We start from the raw sequence: 18,445 nt of genomic DNA, 5'->3' as shown, positions 1-18,445 counted from the left end.
TGTGTTCGTGCGTGCATTTGTATGTGTGCGTGTATATATACACATGCAATACTGAAATACTTCGGGGGGGGGGGGGGTTGAAACCCCCCCCCCCCCCGGACTACGCCCCTGATACCAGCCCATATTCCTCTGCAATGAGAACGAGCACTGCTCGCGCGAATACGCATTTTTTATTATTGTTCAGTTCTCCATGAAATTTAGGACAGTTGATGAGTTTAGTCAGGAAATCTACGTGATCGACAGCGCTTTAGCGCCACGGAGACGTTCAACGCGTACGCCCTTGTTCTTGAGCTAGTAACAGAATAAAAAGGTAAGAGTTTAGCACAGCGCTTTCATCGATTGATTACATGCACGACAGGGATGCAACAAAGGTCCGGTTATATTATATAATAAGTGTCTTTTTTTTTTAAATAAATAATGTCCGCTGCCTTCCATCAATTTATAATAACTCCACGTAAGCGCTCAAGATAATGTAAAAAAGATGAGGTTTTGCGTGAAATTATACGACAGAAATGTAAGGCACGCCGTCAGGAATAATTTTGAACATCTGGGTTCTTCAAAGCGTACCTAAATCTAAGCACACGGGTGGTTCTGCAGTGATAAAACTCCGTTTTATCACTGCCGTGTCATTCCATCGTCTGTTTTTTTTTAGGGGACAGTTTGAGTACCAAAGCGTCAGACTTCACTTGATAGAAATATTTCGATGTAGCGGGACCACGACCGTACAATAAAAGGACAGCTTAAGCACAACTACAGCCCATCGCATAACCGATGAACTACAGTGCCGCGGTTATACACCTTACAACAACGCGAAAGTGCATGGCCTAGAGCCTAGCTTTTGTTTACCAACGAGTCGCTAAAACGCTACCTTCACACACTATTTAATGCTCCTGATGATTGGGACTATGCCAAGCGCACTTTAGGATGCGCTTGAACCAGAAAGCGGCACCAACACTGAAATGATTCTGGCGAACGAAGGATACGACACCAATAGACAGCCCTCTCGAAAGTCCCACTCACTGATCTTATTACAATGCGTATGCAGCCGAGCAAGCCCATTTGCTTCTGTACACCATGTCAGGTATACCTACGAGCAGTTAAACTCGCGCTAACACAACAGAACAAACCGCCCTTTGAGAACGTGCATGACGTACGCGCACATGCAAACACAACGGGGCTAGCAGACGACGCACGGAGCAATCCACACTAGGCGCGGTTCAGCCAGAAGCCGCTAGGCGGCGACTCCGCTCGATCTCGCGGCCAATAGTGCTAACGCACATGTATTTCAAGGTACACTGCGCACCGTTCCTAACACGCAGGTCACTTGTCATAGAATGGGTCGTCTATTCACTCGTCTTACAACAGATAATTTGGTGACTTATAAGAGTTTTTAGGGATTAGAGTAGTAACCATGCAGCCACATTTCTAAGGTCAAATCATCAGCGTAACGATGAGGAAACACATGACAAAGGTGACAGTATACAGCAGATTAAGATGGCATATTAGCGCACTGGATGAAAACAAAGCAAGAGAAATGAGAAGACTGAGGTCAGGGTGAGCGCTGACCACTGTCACTGTTTGAACCGCAAGTATCATTGCATTTGCGCAACCTTGTTGCGAAGCGAATGAAAAAGTTATGCGAGTACCATGTCAGTTTTATTAATCATATTTTGCTCTCCACCAGATCGCGAACGTTCGTGTGCTGGTGTCGTTGTGAGGCGAGTGTGTGTGTACGGATGAAGATTTCTTTTTTTTTTTTTGGGGGGGGGGGGGTATACGACAGACAGGAATGTTAATGACTGAGCACGGTTGCCTACCTGGCACTATAGGAAAGGGGAGTAACTCCTAAAAGAGGCTCCGTGCACGAACCATCTCCATAAAAAAAAAATTTAACGAATTTACGTTTGTATTCTAAAAATTACACATTCGAGAGTGAAACTACATCAACGCAGATTGATTATATCGAAGTGCAAGCAACTATACGAGGAGTTGCGTTCAATATTTGAAAGAAGGAAGGAAGAGGAGAGAGACGAAATGCAGGTTTACCAGTCCAGAATAACTGGTATGCTATACCTATACACTGGGGAAAGGGATCGGGTAGCATATCCTGCCTGAAGCCAAAGGGCTTCCAAGATCATGGGGCGGTGCCGACATAAGAAAAACTTGTTCAACTATACCCGCAATTTGAAAGCACTTATTTGTCCTAACTTATTATTTCTTTTTCGGTATGCTTTCTTGGGACCCTTTCGACCAAGGGTAGAAGAGTGTTGCAGATTGAACCCGACCGTACTCACGACAGGCTACGGAGAGTTCAATATCTTCTATGCTAAGAAATTCGGAAGTATTTCCTTTCGCTCGTTTTTTTTTCAGCGGATCTGTTACGCGTGCACCGTTTGTCCGGTTCACGATGCAGACAAGGAACTATCATCATCATGCCGGCGCGTGCTCGCTTCGTCATCTTCTGCAGTAACTCGGATAGACGAAAGAACGAGTACAGGGAGAGAGAGAAAAAAAAGAAACAGATAGAGCAAAGAATAGACAGAAAGAGAAAAAGAGAGACAGAAAGGGAAGAAGGAGAAAAAGAAAGAAAGAAAAAAGACATAGAAAGAAACAGACTAGAGCCAAGTTCCGTCGCAATGTCGTGGGCCCTCTTGACGGCCTGGGGTTGGGTGTGGAGATCGCTGCTCTTCAGGCATTCCTCCCATTGATCAGGCAAAAAAAAGACATAGTAAAAACAGACAACATAAACAGAAAGAAGGCATGAAAGAGAGAGAAACATAGAAAGAGAAACAACGAAATATATATAGAGAGAAAGATAAATAAAGGGAAGAAATAGAAAAAAGATAGAAAGAGCAGGAAAGAAAGAGAAAGAACTAGATAGACAGAAACAGAGACACCCAATAGAACCAGATCGATGCCTAGCAATATTCGTGATTTACAATGTGATCAGGTGAACACTTCGTGCATCGGGGTGTGATTGCACGTGTGCTTAGTCAAGCCAGGACGAGCCGAGTGCCGACCAGCTCTGCTCTGCCCCAGCCTTGCGCGACTCAGTACAAACTGCGCAAAACTAATCTTTTTCTTTAGAAGGAAAATTCTTGTGCCTTACCCGCTGATAGGCATGAGTAAGGGGACCAAAGTGGTCTAGGAGTAAAAGAGAAAGTAGGCCTAAGGAAAGAAATAGGCAACGAGAGATGTGAACTAAGTCAGTCTTTCTAATGTATATTAAGCATGTTATTTTACAAGCATATCACAGCGATCATACAATAATTATAAGCGCGCTCCTTCCGTCGTTCGCCTCTGGCTCAACAGCTTTATGCGGTCGGTCGTTCGGTCTGGCATATCATAAGAACACAGTGTAATTGAGCAAGTTCTGTCATATAACAACACAGCGAATTTCTTCTTATCCTCAGTATTTCACAGTACGGTATCTAATTCACCGCTTTTTTTTTTAACATAGCGGATGTCTCCTAGCACCTGAAGTCGTACACATTGTCTGGGAAAGCCATATTGTTCGTTTAAGATGTGCTGTTCTTTTTGTTCTTTTTTTTTATCAGAGGTTCCCAACTAGTCGCTGCGTGATTAATGATCGTATCGGATGCTTAAGACCACGTATGAGATACACTTTCGTTGTTCCAATATCTAAGAGAACGAAAGGAACAGGGCATGTCTACCTTAGAAGAGTTCGAAGTGTCCGAGTAACGGGCGCGAAACCGGAACTTTGCCAAAAACAGAGGTCAGCGAGATAATGTAGAAAATTGGGCTAGTTGGAATACACTCATGACGGGCAGCTGATCGTCATGATTTAGCGAGATATTACGTCCTTTGAGACTCCATCACTTCGGAACACTTGGCAAGCACTGCATTTTCGCTAAGGTTTTAACATGGGATTATTGCGCCAATCGCGATTACTGAATTGACATGGAGGAAGCGAAGCAACAACATGCAATAAGCAAAATGTTCGAGGACGTCCTAGCTGGTGGACGCAGTCTCTCAAGTTGCCCGCTAAACATATTTATTGGCGGTAAGAGTAATGAAAGTGCTGCGACAGAAAACTGTCTATATATGTAGCTCGCATGCCAGTTCGTACAGAACTTGTAAAAGAGAGGCTTTCTCACTGGCCTTGGCTTTCTCACTGAACTAGTAAAGCGAGGTTTTCTCACTGGCCTCGTGAGAGGTTAAGCAACTATTTCGTGAGAAGTATAATGCAGTGTGGCGAACAGAAACCATGTGCCAAAAGGGGTCTTTTTAACCTCATCCATTAGCGGAAAAGTCAATTTTTCTTCCGCCAACTTTTGTACACCTACGCGGTCTCACCGCAAGCGTCCCGTCAATACGCCTGTGTTGTCATCGCTCCTCCCGAACTTTTCTTGAGCCACTGCACGCAGCCACCGGTGTGTGCGAGCTAGCCAGCCTTTGAGGCCACGAGCTAGAAGGCACCGGGAACACCGCCCCCGTACGCAAAAAACCTTTCAGTGGTTACGCAGCAAGCGAGCGCGCGCGACGCGTGTGTTGCGCCCGCTGGGAAGGAGTCACCATTATTTCGTCACCTGGAGAGTCAGCGGGTACTACACACCACTTGCTAAACGCTCCTTAGCGACGCGAGAAGGAGCAGGGGCCCTGGGACGAGGGGTGAAGCCTGGGCGCGATTAATAGACAAACAACAAAACACGTCCACAGTGACAGCGATAAGAAAAAGAGGAGATAAAAGAGGCAGCATTGAGAAGGGCACTGGGCACTGAGGGGGGTGGGGGAGGGGGGGGGGAGGTCTAAAAGGCGCAGAAAGGAAAACGGTAGGTACGGTACACCTCTACGGTGAGCAGAGCAAAAAAGAAACCAGCAGAAAGCAGGAGGGTTACGGTGGGCGGGACTGGGAGCGGGGGTCTTTTCCCGAACGAGGGTCCCACTTTCTCCCCCCTCCCCCCTTTCTACGTAACAAGAAGTCGGGGCTCTTCGGTGGGAGAGAGAGATGGTGAAAGATAACAATAGTATAGAAGTGATGGCGGGGGGCCAGGGGGGAGTCACAAGAAGGGGAAGTCCACATAACCCAGGAGAGGCATGCGCGGTGTCCCTTCCTTCGGCAGGACACCTAGCCCCCCCATGCCTATGGTGACAATAAAAATGGAAGAAAAATGAAAATGAAAAAGTGTCACCCGTTTCCTTCTCGCCACGTCTTCGTGTGCCTTGAAAAGAAAGCTGCTCACTCGGGACCGCGTTAGAACGTGAGTTCTCCGTAATCAAAGAAGCAGCGGTTCCTCTCCCGCCCGCCCAATCCAGCACCACGTCACCCGCGTGCCTCGGAGTTTCGTACCGTCCCCGGAAAACGGCACCTGAACGGACTTGTGCGCTGTGTACTGGGACTCTAGGACCTGTGCGAGCCTGAACGTTACGCTCGACCTACGTGCCGAGCATACGTAGCTGGAGAGGTCTTCTTCTGGTCCTTGCGGTCGTTCGAGACACGATGCGTCGTTAAAGGGGCATCCACTAGCACATTGCGAAGACTTTCCAGGGACACACCCGAGTCATCATGCAATCGCCTACCTGCCATTCACCATCGACGGCCTTCCTCAGAAGAAAGGTGAGCAGTCTTTAGCATTGTCAGCAACCATTCTAGATGGTTCTTGAGTCGTACAGAAGGGTTCAGCCCTAGACAAAACGAAAACTACTGAACGAGCTCTAGCTGTCCTAATACAATGTACCCTCTGTAAGAGTGGTAGAACGGTGTCTTCAGAACTCGGTATATCAGCATAACTAAAAGTTTTGATTGATGATATTGGACACTTTTTTTATATTGAACACTTAATTTTGATATTTGACACTTTATTACACTGGTGATTTTTGTTGCGACGTGCTTTGAATTCTCGTTCACTGACCACCATTAAACATCGTTGCATTCTTACCAACATTGACAATAGTGAGAACATTGGACTCTCGCTGGTCGACTATCGAATCTGAAGCCGTAGTCCTTAATTTGAGCACAGGGTTACGTTGTAGTTTTATCTATAAAAAAAATAGGTGTGGAGGCGGCGCTTAACGCATGATTGCGAAAATGACACTAGACCGATAGCCCTCCAGGAGTACAGTAAGCTGTTCCAAAAACAGTTGCTAATCTTGTCTTCGGCAATTTATACACCCGCTGACCAGAAAGCTGCATTCTTGTGAATAGTTCTCTGACGTGTATCTGCATGCTAGCCGTTGTATGAACGCATGTAATGGACCATGAGGTGTTCATGTATTGACTAATGTGACCACATCGTTTGTCATCTAAGATGGTCACATAAAGATGGTCACCATTTGTCACCTAAAGGACTATGTGGGTGTATATAATATAGACATAAACCACGCAGATGTTCAGGTGTAGATGGAAGAATGAAGACATGAAAAATCCCTGAACACGAATGTCAATGGAGTCCACTTTTCGACAAATGGCCAGTTGCTGCCTTCAAGAAGACAAGACCATTTGTTGAAACGTTGGCTCTGGCGACGCCCCGTGTTCAAGGATTTTTCAGTATAGTAGGTTTTGCAGTAAATATATATGTAATATATATAGTACATAGGCGAAAAGGAGAATTAAGCGCTCTTTCCTGTTCGCACAGTTATTTCCATATTACATTGTGCTTCCCTTTGCACAAGAACGTCACACCAACTATATGCGAGGAATTCACTACCGTGAAGCGCACCAGGCTACCACCTTCAGCTCTCATTAAAGGCAATCTCCTTCTCTCCCACTCGTTACAGGTGATGAAGCCCCTCATGGAGAAGCGTCGCAGGGCGCGCATCAACAACTGCCTCTCGGAGCTCAAGCGGTTCCTGATGGCTAACGACGGCGGCACCTTCGAGAAGCAGAGCTCGCGGTCTCAACGCGTAGAGAAGGCAGACATTCTCGAGATGACCGTCAAGTTCCTCCGCCAACGGCAGCTCCACCTCGAAAGTGGTAAGTAACGGCATCTTTCCTCCCGCCGTCATTGTAAGCTCGCATCAGATTAATCTATGAAGCGAAACCATTGAAATGCAATCTGGGGTAGTACTATAGGGTCATCCTTCATGAAAACCTCAATTCGAAAAAGAAAAAAATAAAGAAGGAAGGCTGTTATCATTAACTATTTGGCATTGGCGCAGGTCTTCGTTGCCGCCTTCCAACACCGCCTGTTATTAACTACAATACCCTTAGATTTACAGCTGCTTCGCGAACTTCAGCTTTTATTGCCCTCGTTTCTAGTCATTTCTGTGTGAATCAGTTATTTTCTTTTCCTCTTTGGTGCTTATATCAGTGCATGCGGCCAGTGTTCGGGCGTTAAATTATACAGCTTTTTTCCACTCCCTTCAATGAATTAGCGACAAAATTTTATCTCGACCATGTTCTCTCATGTTCCTCTAGCACCTGACCACCAAAATTTCCTCGCATATTTCCTCACCACTTTTTTCTTTTTAACTGTCAGTAGACTGACAAATAATAACTTAAAAAATATTATCCAAATCACACGGCAAAGCCGTATTGAACATCACGTGGGATCTGAAAACTTCTGGAAAAAAATGTCATTAACTGAAAGGTATCATAAACAGCAAGCCGCCGTACCTAGACCTCACACCTGCCTTTCTCCATTCTCTCTTCTAATATCATTTGTTCCTTGGCCCTCGAACTTCTCGAGTTGTAGAGAATAGCCCAAATATTACCTGCCGTTTTAGGTTACGCGCTCCATATCAGTGCTGACTCACAGGCTTCCTTCCTCGAACTTATATGTCACTTTGTCCGCCCGCCTAGATGACTGCCAGAAACCTTACCTCCGCATGCCGTGTGCCTACGATCTTGCAGATTCCCACGAAGAGGTCGAGCGCACCCAGCGATTCCACGACGGTTACCGGCACTGCGTCTTCGAGGTGTCCCGGTACGCCAACGCCATGGAGCCGCGGCTGAGGGACACGCTGCTGACCCACCTGCAGTCCAGGCTACACCACCTGTCTGCAAGCACCGGTGGCACCGGCATGCAGCCGGCTTACGCGGACGAAGCCGTCTCGTCAACGAACGGCGACGCACCCGACCTTCAACCTGGACGTCCCGCGAGGCTGCACGATTACGGCTACGAGGCCGGTTCCGTAAGCGACGCCAGCGAAGAGGAGTCATCGTCTTCAGACTACGGCGACGTCGCCTCTCCGGACGCCGAGCTGTTCCTCCGCTCAGGTTGCCAGGACGAACCTCGTGACTACCGCCTGCACAGGGACGAAGGATTGGACCACGACGGCTCCAACGAGCCAATGTGGAGGCCGTGGTAGCTGCCCAAAAAGACACTGCGTTGCTAGGGATTGTGTATGTTGCTCGAAAGCAAGAAATGCCGTTTTGTTACACTGTTTGCAAATTCTGTCAATCTGCGCAGACCTCAGAACATTTCCTGCGGTCATGTAAGGTCCAAAGCGACTTCGTTTGATTCAGTTACAACACATCTGCATACCTCTAAGGTGTGGCGCACAAAGCTGACGTAAAAATAATCATTTACGGCGTTGCAGTGTACAATCAATCTCTCGTTCGTTTTGCAAAAGGAGATATGACAGGAAATCGTCGAACAGGTAATGTCGCCTGAGCAACGTTTCAACAACTGCTCTTGTCACTGTCAAGGCGAAGATATGTATCATATAAATTTTAGATGCCTTATTGTGTGTTAATATTATGCAATTTTAAATGACGTCGAAAGTGACACAAAGTAGCCTAACATCACAGAATTCAGTTTGAAAATCGTCAGCGATAATTAGCATTGATTATCCCACATAACCACCCTGTACCTGAGCGAGAGTAGGAGAGGTGTTCTATAAAGGCAAATGAAATCCAAGATTTAACAGCGTTAGAAATTAAGTATAGTATTCCGCAGTGACCATGTTACGAAACGAGATATTTATTCGCAATATGGCGACAAGGTTGGCATGCATACGTGCCTTATGTTTTATGCAGGTTTCTATTTCTACCTTTTTTCTACCAGTGTAGGCCCCAGTGACCTAGAGGCAAGAAGAATAGTAAGCAAACGACGACGTCAGCTGTCCATATCTGCATGTTTAACAACAGGCATTTTAATAGATTGCTGTTTAGTGCGTATTGTTGCGGTTCATGATTTGCTTCGTTGTCTCATTTTCTGCTGTGTATGTATTTATTAATGTCCGCATTGCGATGACTTTTCACGCTAAGGCGACTTCGTGTGTAAATATGTAAATAATAAAGTACAATATATATCCGCTTATGGAGAGTTTTCTTCACATATGTTTAGATCGTGTATTGTCAGCCCACGCGGCACAGTCAGACATGTTCACTAAGCGCACTGAGAAATGTGTGGCTGTCAAAGAGGCTTGAAATGTGTTGTTGACCTCTGACTGCCGCAGAGTGAGCCCTACGTGACGTATGAGTAAATAGTCACCTCGTGAAGCAATGACAATAAATGTTGAATTGAAATCCTTGACATCGTCTACCTTGTTTCTTTCCACGTCACCATCGCCGTTCACCATACGTTGCACGTTTTAGCCAGTCATAGTACAAGAGTTAGCTCCGTGGTACATACATACCTCCCAAGAAAACGATACTGTCATGCCTGAAGAAAACGCAAACATGAGGAAACTAAATACGAGTTGAATGTCCCTTTCCACGTTCGCCACTGCAGATGACACTGCATGGGGTAATTCACGCATAGAGTGAACTTCTGGATTCGAAGCGCTCTTCTTCCAGCTACGTCACGTTCTCATATCTATCTTTCAATAAATCAGGCGAAATGCGTTTTCTTCATTTCTTTTTGTTCGCATTCCATACCGGCATGATGGGTCTGTTTGCCAACAAATTGCTGAAGTGTACATGTGTTCATAATTCGTGAAACACCGCTTATTCTACACGTGTCTCGGCTTCTGTATATCATTGTACCTTTTGCCCTTGTAAGGTAGCCTTCGATAAGTGAGATCGCATGACTTCGTATCTACGGTATCAGATTTAAGTTTGGCAACGTGGGGCGGGCCTTCAACGCCGCGCAGCGTATACATGGAAGATTGCGCATTCTGTCCCGTCTGGAGTGACTCAGCCATGGTCGGGATTTGGGCACAGAGCACTGAGCTCAGTACCAAAGAGAAATAAAATAAAACAACGGGTTTTGACGTCCCAAGCCACCGAAAAAAAAAAATGTGAGAGAAGCCGTAGACGGGGTGCCCCTGATTCTTCTCGACCACCTGATGTTCTTTAAAACGTGTACTTGTGTTTACGTACAGTAAGCATTTTTTTTTTCTTTTTCATACCATGTTCATTGCAATGCGGCCTGTGCGGACGGGTATCATGGTCACCACCCCGTGCCCTGCAGTACAGGCTCAGTAAATATGTGATGAGCTGCAGCGGTGGGTAACAGCAAAAAGCAATCGTCGCTAAAGTTTTCGCGAGGGATTCATGATTGTCAAACTAATAATAATAATTGTTGGGGTTTAACTTCCTAAAACTACGATATGATTATAAGGGATGGCGTAGTGGAGGGCTCCGGAAATTTTGACCACATGGAGTTCTTTAATGAGCACAAATCAGAACACCAAGGAAGGCATGGACAAAACTGACGCAGCTTGACCTAGGTTGCCGAAGTCGCCGCGACATGCAGATTCACAGTGCACATCGGCAACAGTGAACACTGTATCTCCGACTTACCAGTTGCCTGAAGAAGACAAACCAATCATCATAGTGCTTCAGTCACTGCTAGACACACTTCGCGTGTTCGTCGGCAAGCTGAAATCACCGTATACGCTCAGTCCGTGCAACAGGTATTGGATGTTCTATGTCCAGCACTTGCAAGCCTTCAGTATAGGCACATTGACTCGACTATCTACAGTGTAACGAGATAGGCCCGAGATCCAGCGTCCAGTACTATGGAACGCAGCAGTGTTCTTTAAGCTCACGCGAATTTCTTGTATGCTCACTTCTTTCTATGTCCCTATCTTTTCATCCCTTAATCCCCTTCCCCCAGCGTAGGATAGCAAACCGGACACGCGTGTGGGTTACCTTCCTGCAATTCCTTCCTCGTTCTTCTCCTTCTCCTAAATTTAAGTACACGGACCCCAAGCATTGTCGCCTCTGTCGAAAACGAGCCCAAGGGCTGTTCTCGTTCAAATTTGCCTTCGCGAGAACTGTTTGTTGTGGCAGTTGCCCTGACCTCTTCAGTACTGTTATTAATAACGGTTACAAGAACCCCTCTACTCATGTTCTGACGCTCACATGTTAGAACAGTTTGCACAGAAGGCACCCGCATGCCGTAATGACATATTATGAGTGTCTAATAATAATAATAATTGTTGGTGTTTAACGTCCACCATTCCACGACATGATTATGAGGGATGCCGCAGTCGAGGGCTCCGGAAATTTCGACCACCTGGGGTTCTTTAACGCGCACCTAAATATACGTACACGGGCCTCAAGCATTTTCGCCTCCATCGAAAATGCGGCCGCCACGGTCGGGATTCGATCCCGCGGCCTTCGAGTCTAAGTGCCTCGCCGCGTCCTTTATTGCATACTTGTCTCTGATCACCTTTTCCCATCACGCGGCACTGTTCGTTAAACGACGTGACGCCAACTGGACCCCGCGAGCGACACATCCTTCCGAAAAGTTTACCCACCAAACAAGCACCCCTTCGATGTTTTCCCGCGCGAAGGCGCCTGCCATAACTGCAGTTGCCGTCAGCGTTTTTGCCATCGGAAGGAAACGCGCGCGTGACTTCGCAGGTGCGGCCATCCGTCTCTTGGCATCGGCCTCGGTCAACAGATGTGCGCGCGCCCGAACGAGCGGCTTCGGCCGTTCTGGCACGCGGTCACGGCTGCATGCAAGTTTCGCCACTGCAACGGCCAAAGGACGGATTAGCGGCGCTCGATGAAAAGCATGCCGCACGCTGGGTGACCGTCGTTTCGAATCGAGACCGAGCGTCCGGGACCCGTGAGCAAACACTGGACGCCGGAGCGACTCCCCCGCAGAAGGGAGAATGCCAGGCAGAGAAGGCTTCCTCGCTTTCTCCAAAGGAGGGCGACCAAGTTTGCTCTCGGATGCGAAGGAAACAGAGGGGGTCGAACCCTTTCTTTTCGTCTCGCTTCCTCCATATATATGCGCCGCCACTCCGTCGTTTGGGTGTGAGAAGAATTTAAGCCGACTTGAAAAACGGAGCTTTCCGCAGGGACGTCACATAAGGCAAGGATTCTCGAACTGACCTTTCGGTGCGGCGGCTCGCGTTACGGGAGCACGAAGAAAGAAAAAGGAAAGGCATTTCGCGTCATGTTTTGACTTTCGGCACTGTGGCGAAGGCGGTCTGTTGTTGATTTAGGACCTGCCCGGTTGATTCACGCCGAAGCGGATAATCCACTGTATGGGCCGGATAATCCGGAAAGGGTGCCCGAACTATTCGCGAGCACGAACTTTTTCTTTATCTCCAGCCGACGCTTTCCTCTTAAAACGAGAAGCAGGGAAAAAAAGGGGTGCAAGTGCAGCTCAAAGGATTGACCACTCGTCGTACTAAGTCTCGGATTCAAACCCTCCTCCCGACGACACAGTGTCTGGGTTCTTTCGCTTAACCCGCGCGATGTATTCAATGAGGAAGCGAGCTCACGGTAGTCCACTCCCCTGCTTTCCTGAGAATAGAACATGAAAAGGATCTGAGCTCTGGTCCTATAAATGTTTTATACATTTCGTGACTTGTGGCCGTGGACGCGCTTATGCGTTGCTTTTGCTTTGTGCGCCCCAAAGGAAGAATGTGTTAGCCTTCCCAATTCTGCAGAAATATACCGTCTGTTCCTTTCGATTCATCCTCACGTTTCAGGTTCATTGAGCTCTCTAAGCGTTCTCCGTAGAGGTGGATCACGATCCCGCAGCGTCCTCTGCCAAGAGCTCCTGGCCCGTTAGCGATGGTGCTTGCGGACATTTTGGTGCCCAAGCAGATCCACGAAGACGACAGGAATGTCTCTCGCAGAGCCAGAGAACGATTTCTTTTTACTTGAAGTTCAAAATCAAACGTGTGCCAGCCATGAGGTCAGTGACTGTACTTTGTGGTCAATTCATTTGATTTCTGATGCCTTCCATCCTTAGATAGTTATTCCGACAATTCCGCTATCCGTGCAGGGTCAGTGTGTCGGCGCCCCGAATGATAGGTTAAGAAGAGAAGAAGAAACAAACTGTTACCAAATACGGCGGATGCATTCATGATATCCATCAATTCGTGGTCACATGAGTACTGTGCCATATAGAGTATCGTGCCATCTTTCTAAGGCCTGGGGTGCAGCCTCACTGGCGACCACAGCCAGCAATGCACTCCCTCACCAGAGCAGGATTGGCCACCTTGATGTAGTACTTGGCCGCTACCTCCCACATGAATACACCAATTAACCCTCCGCTTGCGGCCTGAATGTCCAACGAGACGGAATGTACAACGAGACTGAATGTCCAATAGTGGACATTCAGTCTCGTTGGACATTCCGTCTCGGTTGGACATTCAGTCTCGTTGGACATACAGTCTCGTTGGACATTCCGTCTCGGTTGGACATTCCGTCTCGTTGGACATTCAGTCTCGGTTGGACATTCAGTCTCGTTGTACATTCCGTCCCGGCCACAAATTTCGCTTTTCCGTTTGGCAGTGTCTAGCGTTACGTCTAGACGTAACGATAGGAGCCGTTGCAGTTACGTCTGTGCGCCCCAGTGACACGGGCACACCACGGACGCTGGCACGGACGGACGCCTGCCCCGAAGGGGCAGGCGCGCGGTCTAAACAGCGCGTGGCCGCGACAGCGGCCAGTAGCGTGTGACGGAGACCCTGCCAACCAGCCATTGAGCGTTAGCGAAATGGCCGCACTCGCGAAGCGAGGGCGAAGCCACGATTAGGTTATCGCGCCCGAAGGGCGCAGAGGGCCTTCACTGAGCAACAGGAAAATAATGTACTCTATCTTAACCCAATGAATGAGTTGTCTGAGAAATTTTAAACTAGGGCGCGTTCAGCTCATCTAAATTGGACATTCCGTCCCGTTGGACATTCAGTCTCGTTGGACATTCCGTCTCGGTTGGACGTTCCGTCTCGGTTGGACATTCCGTCTCGTTGGACATTCCGTCTCGATTGGACATTCAGTCTCGTTGGACATTCAGTCTCGCCGGTCACGTGACCCATTGGACATTCAGTCTTGTTGGACATTCCGTCTGCAGTGGGCGTAGAGAGGCTGATGATGATGATCTTTCTATCAGCAAAGTCATTGTTTACACACTGTACATGGCCCGAGACTACATCTTGGCCGTTGACACGAATAGTCTTTTTATCATTCTAATATTCGTATGTATAGATTCTCTCTTTCTGCGGTGCGAAAGGGGGAACGCAATAGCGGTAAACAACTGCATGCGAAAGCATCAATGAGCGATCTTATGCACATTTTATTCTTTCCTTATACCTGCGCTTGCCAGCTGTAAGCTTCTACTGCTGATGTTTCGTGCTTTCCTGTGACAACTGGCGCGCAGTGGCCCGACCGAAATTATGCTTGCAAACACAGGAATTATACTCGCTTTAATACCTTCACGGAAAGCCCGACTGGGCAGCTCTGTTTTGTTTGCGCGGAACGAGGCCGCAACGCTGTCGATCGCCCGTTGCCGTGAGCGGCCGGACAAACATGGCACACCTGCGGCGGTTTCGCTTGACCGCTCGGATCGTCTTTCGCGAAGCCATTGTAGCCCGTGCTCTGCATACTACATCCCTGCTACGTATATTTTTTGCTCGTTCCAAGGCACGCGTGGGAAGGACGGCTATGTAACTATACAGGAACGGGCAACCCAGTGAGGGTGCGTTGTTTGTCCGCGCGCGAGCCTCTTCGCTTTCGCTCTTCGTGTCCTTTGCGTGTCGGCATGCGGGTGTGCTTACAAAGCGGCCCTTCGCAACATGGATGAGTAGTATCCATGGAGGTGGGTCAAAGTGGAGCAAGGGGGGAACGAGAAGTTGTCCTCGCGTGAAGCCGGCGTCAGTGTTTTTTGTTTGTCTTCGTCCGTTCGCCCATTCAGTTGATCGGCCAAGCCCATCGCTTTAATATCCGACTCGGACACGTGGTATACACGCTGAGCGTGCAAAAACGACCACGCGCATGCACGTGTCTTACACACTCGTGTTTACGGCTTTCTTTTTTTTTCTCTCTCTCTCTTTTTCGTTCTTTCTTTCTTTCCTAACCCGACTGTCTGCCCTACATTCGATTACACGCAAGTTGTCGAAGTAGCGACACTCTTCTGATTTCCGTCACCATGGACGTGCAGCGCCGTTCTCGTCTATCTCCCAAAGGGCGACCCTGGCAGCTATAGGAAGAGAAATCAAGGTGCTTAAAAGCAAGGGAGATCAACAAGTCGAGCGTCTGTTTGACTAGCCCATCGTGGGTGTAAACAAATGGGGTCTATGAAGAATAAAAGATGAGGAGAGTGAGTCCTGCATGCAAGCACAGAAGGACCAAGCAGTTGGTCGCTGAGGCCGGTGTTCCTCTAAAAAAGCAGCCCGAGAATTTTCGCTTCTCGTCTCAGAAAACGCTATTCTAAGGCCGAATCGGCTTAGCGCAGTCTGTAAAGACGTAGGCTGGACGTCGTACCGAAGGAAAGAGTACAACATACGTTTGATTTGTTTATACACCCACATGCGTCGCCCGTTGGTGTATCGGCCAGTTCACGACGGACAAAACATGTGTTTGTAAATGTCACGCCAAGCCATATGAGTTAAAACAGTATTGCAGTGACGCGGGAGAAGCTATAGTTGGTACTCGGAGGCGTAAAATAGATTCTAGGGAATTTATAGGCGCGATATAGAAGGACCGTCATGAGCCGTTCGCTGTCTCAACAGCGCGCAATCTGCAGGGCGGCTCCTTTTTCTACATGTAGAAAACGAATGTGATGAAGAGGAGGAACACTAACATAAGTATCATCGATACTCCGCACAAAGGTACGGCGCACTCTCGATCTCTGAATTGCCACTTAAGTTTGCAATGACGTAAGGTCTGAATGCACACGTATAAAGTAAGAGCTAAATTATACTCACAAAGAATAGTAGCTACTTGCAGTTAACTTTTGAGAAATATTTTCAGCCGAACAGGCCAAGCTGTCAGCTCAGGCACACGGCATCCTGGACTATATATATGGGGACTCCGCCCACCTTGAACGACTCTGCCGTCGGCTCACTCCACTGAATAAAGTTTATTCCTTCTCCTCCTTCCTGCGGGAATATCGTTTATATTCATCTACGGCAACACTGGAATACGAATGGTCCTTACGCTTTGATCGAGACGGTTGCAGCAAAGGTGTTTTTTTTTTTTCAAATCTGTCCTCATTGCCCTGCCATCCATCCCAGCTTGCACGCCCGAAAGTGCCAATCACTCGGTGACGCAGCAGATTCGTAATTCGCGTATGCATAGTGGCGTGACTGAGCACAACGAACACTTTTTTGCCGCAACACGCGTGGGAAAACCGCTGCGTCACGCCGCAACAGAACATGCCGGCGCGTTCGCGAAAGACCAGGTGTCCACACCTCGGCCAATGCCTTCGCTCGGCACACCGGCACGCTCACCTGCTGCCTCTCGCTCAGTTCTTTCTTTCTTTCTTTCTTTCTTTCTTTCTTTCTTCTTCCTTTCTTTCTTTCTTTCTTTCTTTCTTTCTTTCTTTCTTTCTTTCTTTCTTTCTTTCTTTCTTTCTTTCTTTCGTTCTTGCGGAGAGGACAGCGGCTACACGCCTTCTCGCAACGCACTGTCAGGAAACGGCCGTTGGTCAAGCGATCCTGCTTCATAAGAAGGAAAGCGAGATAATAGCTGGTCAAAGGCTGTAAAGTCTATAGAGAGAGGCGCGAAGTCCATTACCACATCCGGTCGACCACTTCGACCGCGTTCGGACTCGGGGCTCGACACGAACACTAGAACGAACCGCACAGCTCTTTTTTTTTATCACTTTCCTTTGCCGCTCTTTTTTGGGAAGAAATTCTGGGGAAGCGTAGAGTGACGGAAAACTGCTCACTTCAAACGAATCTATAGCCCTGCGGTTGTATTCTGTAACGCTTCCCCTTCTTGAAAAGTTCCGCGTAAAGAAACGGCAGCGTAATTTTATTACCCCACTCACTTTTTTTTTCTTCCCCACCGACGAAGCGGCTGCAGAAGGGGCAGGGGTTCATAAAATTTATACCGCCGCTAGAGAGTGCGAGAATACGAGCATTTTCGACGTATATGCGGGAAGGGGTCATAAAACGGAACTAAAGAAACGTAAGACCCGAAATCAACGCCGCTCTTGGATTTCGAAACCAGCTATAACCACGTGGCCTGCCAGAATAGGAGGGAGAAAAGAAAGAAGGAACGGATTGGCCGTAAAAAAGAACAATGAGTCGAGAAGCAGCCGCGCGAATCGCGCGCTTTCTTTAACTTATACGTATACGCATATTCAAACAAACAACGCGCAAACAGAAGCCCGTTTCGCGCAACAATGAAAGTTATACCACGCGGGACTCCATAATAGGCGCGGGACTTGTTAATTTTACGAGCGGTGCTGAAGCGAATCCATCAAGGAGCGCTGAGATGCTCCCTGCATGCGGCATGCGCACGTGCTTCTGACGACGTCCAGTCCTTTATAAACCTCGCCCCAATGTCTCGTCCTCTCCCACGTCCTCTTTGCACACACGCTTGCTCTGTATAACGTGGCGAGAGAGTGTGGTGACACAAAAGGAGGCACGGAGGCAGCTGCTCAGTTTTATGATTAGGCGTTGCGGCACTGGTCGACTGCCTCAACAGGTATAGCTATATAGAATACGCCTTCGCAGAAACGTTTATGATGGGGGAGTGAGCTCTTGTGTAGAACTGTCCGTACTACATGACCGTACCGGACCCACTTCTGGTCGGTATCGGTCAAGCATGGTCTATATAACCTGCAGAATGGGCGTGTTCCACAGCGAGGACAGTGTCCACGCGCCAGTTTTATTACGGCTCTTCCAGCTGATTTCGGGTTTTTTTGAAACTGCATTCGGAGCCCCGCGTGAACGAAGTTCCCTTTTTTTGTGATCTTTTTCCCTCGTGTTTTTTTTCATTGTACGATTCTTATTTCGCTTACGTTCCTCGCTATAAATATTTTTTTTTTCATTGTGAAAGGGGGAGAAAAATGAAAACATAAACACAAATCGTGATGCGTTTTGTTGAGCTTGGATACGACACTATAAAATTTTGATGAGCCGTGGCCATATACGTATAGAAACCCTTTCGCTTTAATTCATTCGCCATAAACGGCGCCACTGTATGGGTTGCGTCAAAGGTCCCATCGAAACGGGAGCCAAGGAGCATAGAGTTAAGGTATACGGGAATACGAAAGGCGCGGGGAGGAACAGAGCGGAATCCTTAAAGCACCCTTAAATCCTTTCTCTATAAGGCTTCATTTTTATTCCGATAACCGTCGCTGAATCGGAAGGCGGTTCAATGAGGACAGCAGCAGTC

At 47.8% G+C, this 18,445-nt stretch overlaps 2 protein-coding genes across 2 annotated transcripts in view; both read left to right on the top strand.

The window, feature by feature from the left end:
• The window catches only part of LOC119389741 (alpha-amylase 4N-like), a 294,142-nt gene that overhangs the window by 22,699 nt on the left and 252,998 nt on the right, over nucleotides 1-18,445 (top strand). The window lies entirely within an intron of this gene.
• On the top strand, nucleotides 5,528-8,271 carry LOC119391128 (transcription factor HES-2-like). The gene is made up of 3 exons (XM_037658804.1): nucleotides 5,528-5,578; nucleotides 6,739-6,934; nucleotides 7,814-8,271. The coding sequence occupies exons 1-3, from the start codon at nucleotides 5,528-5,530 to the stop codon at nucleotides 8,269-8,271; spliced, it is 705 nt and encodes a 234-aa protein (XP_037514732.1).

Source organism: Rhipicephalus sanguineus, chromosome 4 (genome assembly GCF_013339695.2).
Source record: "Rhipicephalus sanguineus isolate Rsan-2018 chromosome 4, BIME_Rsan_1.4, whole genome shotgun sequence".
In the NCBI taxonomy this organism is placed as follows: domain Eukaryota; kingdom Metazoa; phylum Arthropoda; class Arachnida; order Ixodida; family Ixodidae; genus Rhipicephalus; species Rhipicephalus sanguineus.
This window is presented reverse-complemented; position numbering and strand designations above follow the sequence as displayed.

Excerpts from the sequence above, each read along its gene's own strand:
- LOC119391128 (XM_037658804.1), top strand. The coding sequence starts at position 5,528 with ATGCAATCGCCTACCTGCCATTCACCATCGACGGCCTTCCTCAGAAGA. Across the intron at positions 5,579-6,738 it reads CGGCCTTCCTCAGAAGAAAG|GTGATGAAGCCCCTCATGGA; the intron begins GTGAGCAGTCTT and ends CACTCGTTACAG. Across the intron at positions 6,935-7,813 it reads GCAGCTCCACCTCGAAAGTG|ATTCCCACGAAGAGGTCGAG; the intron begins GTAAGTAACGGC and ends ACGATCTTGCAG.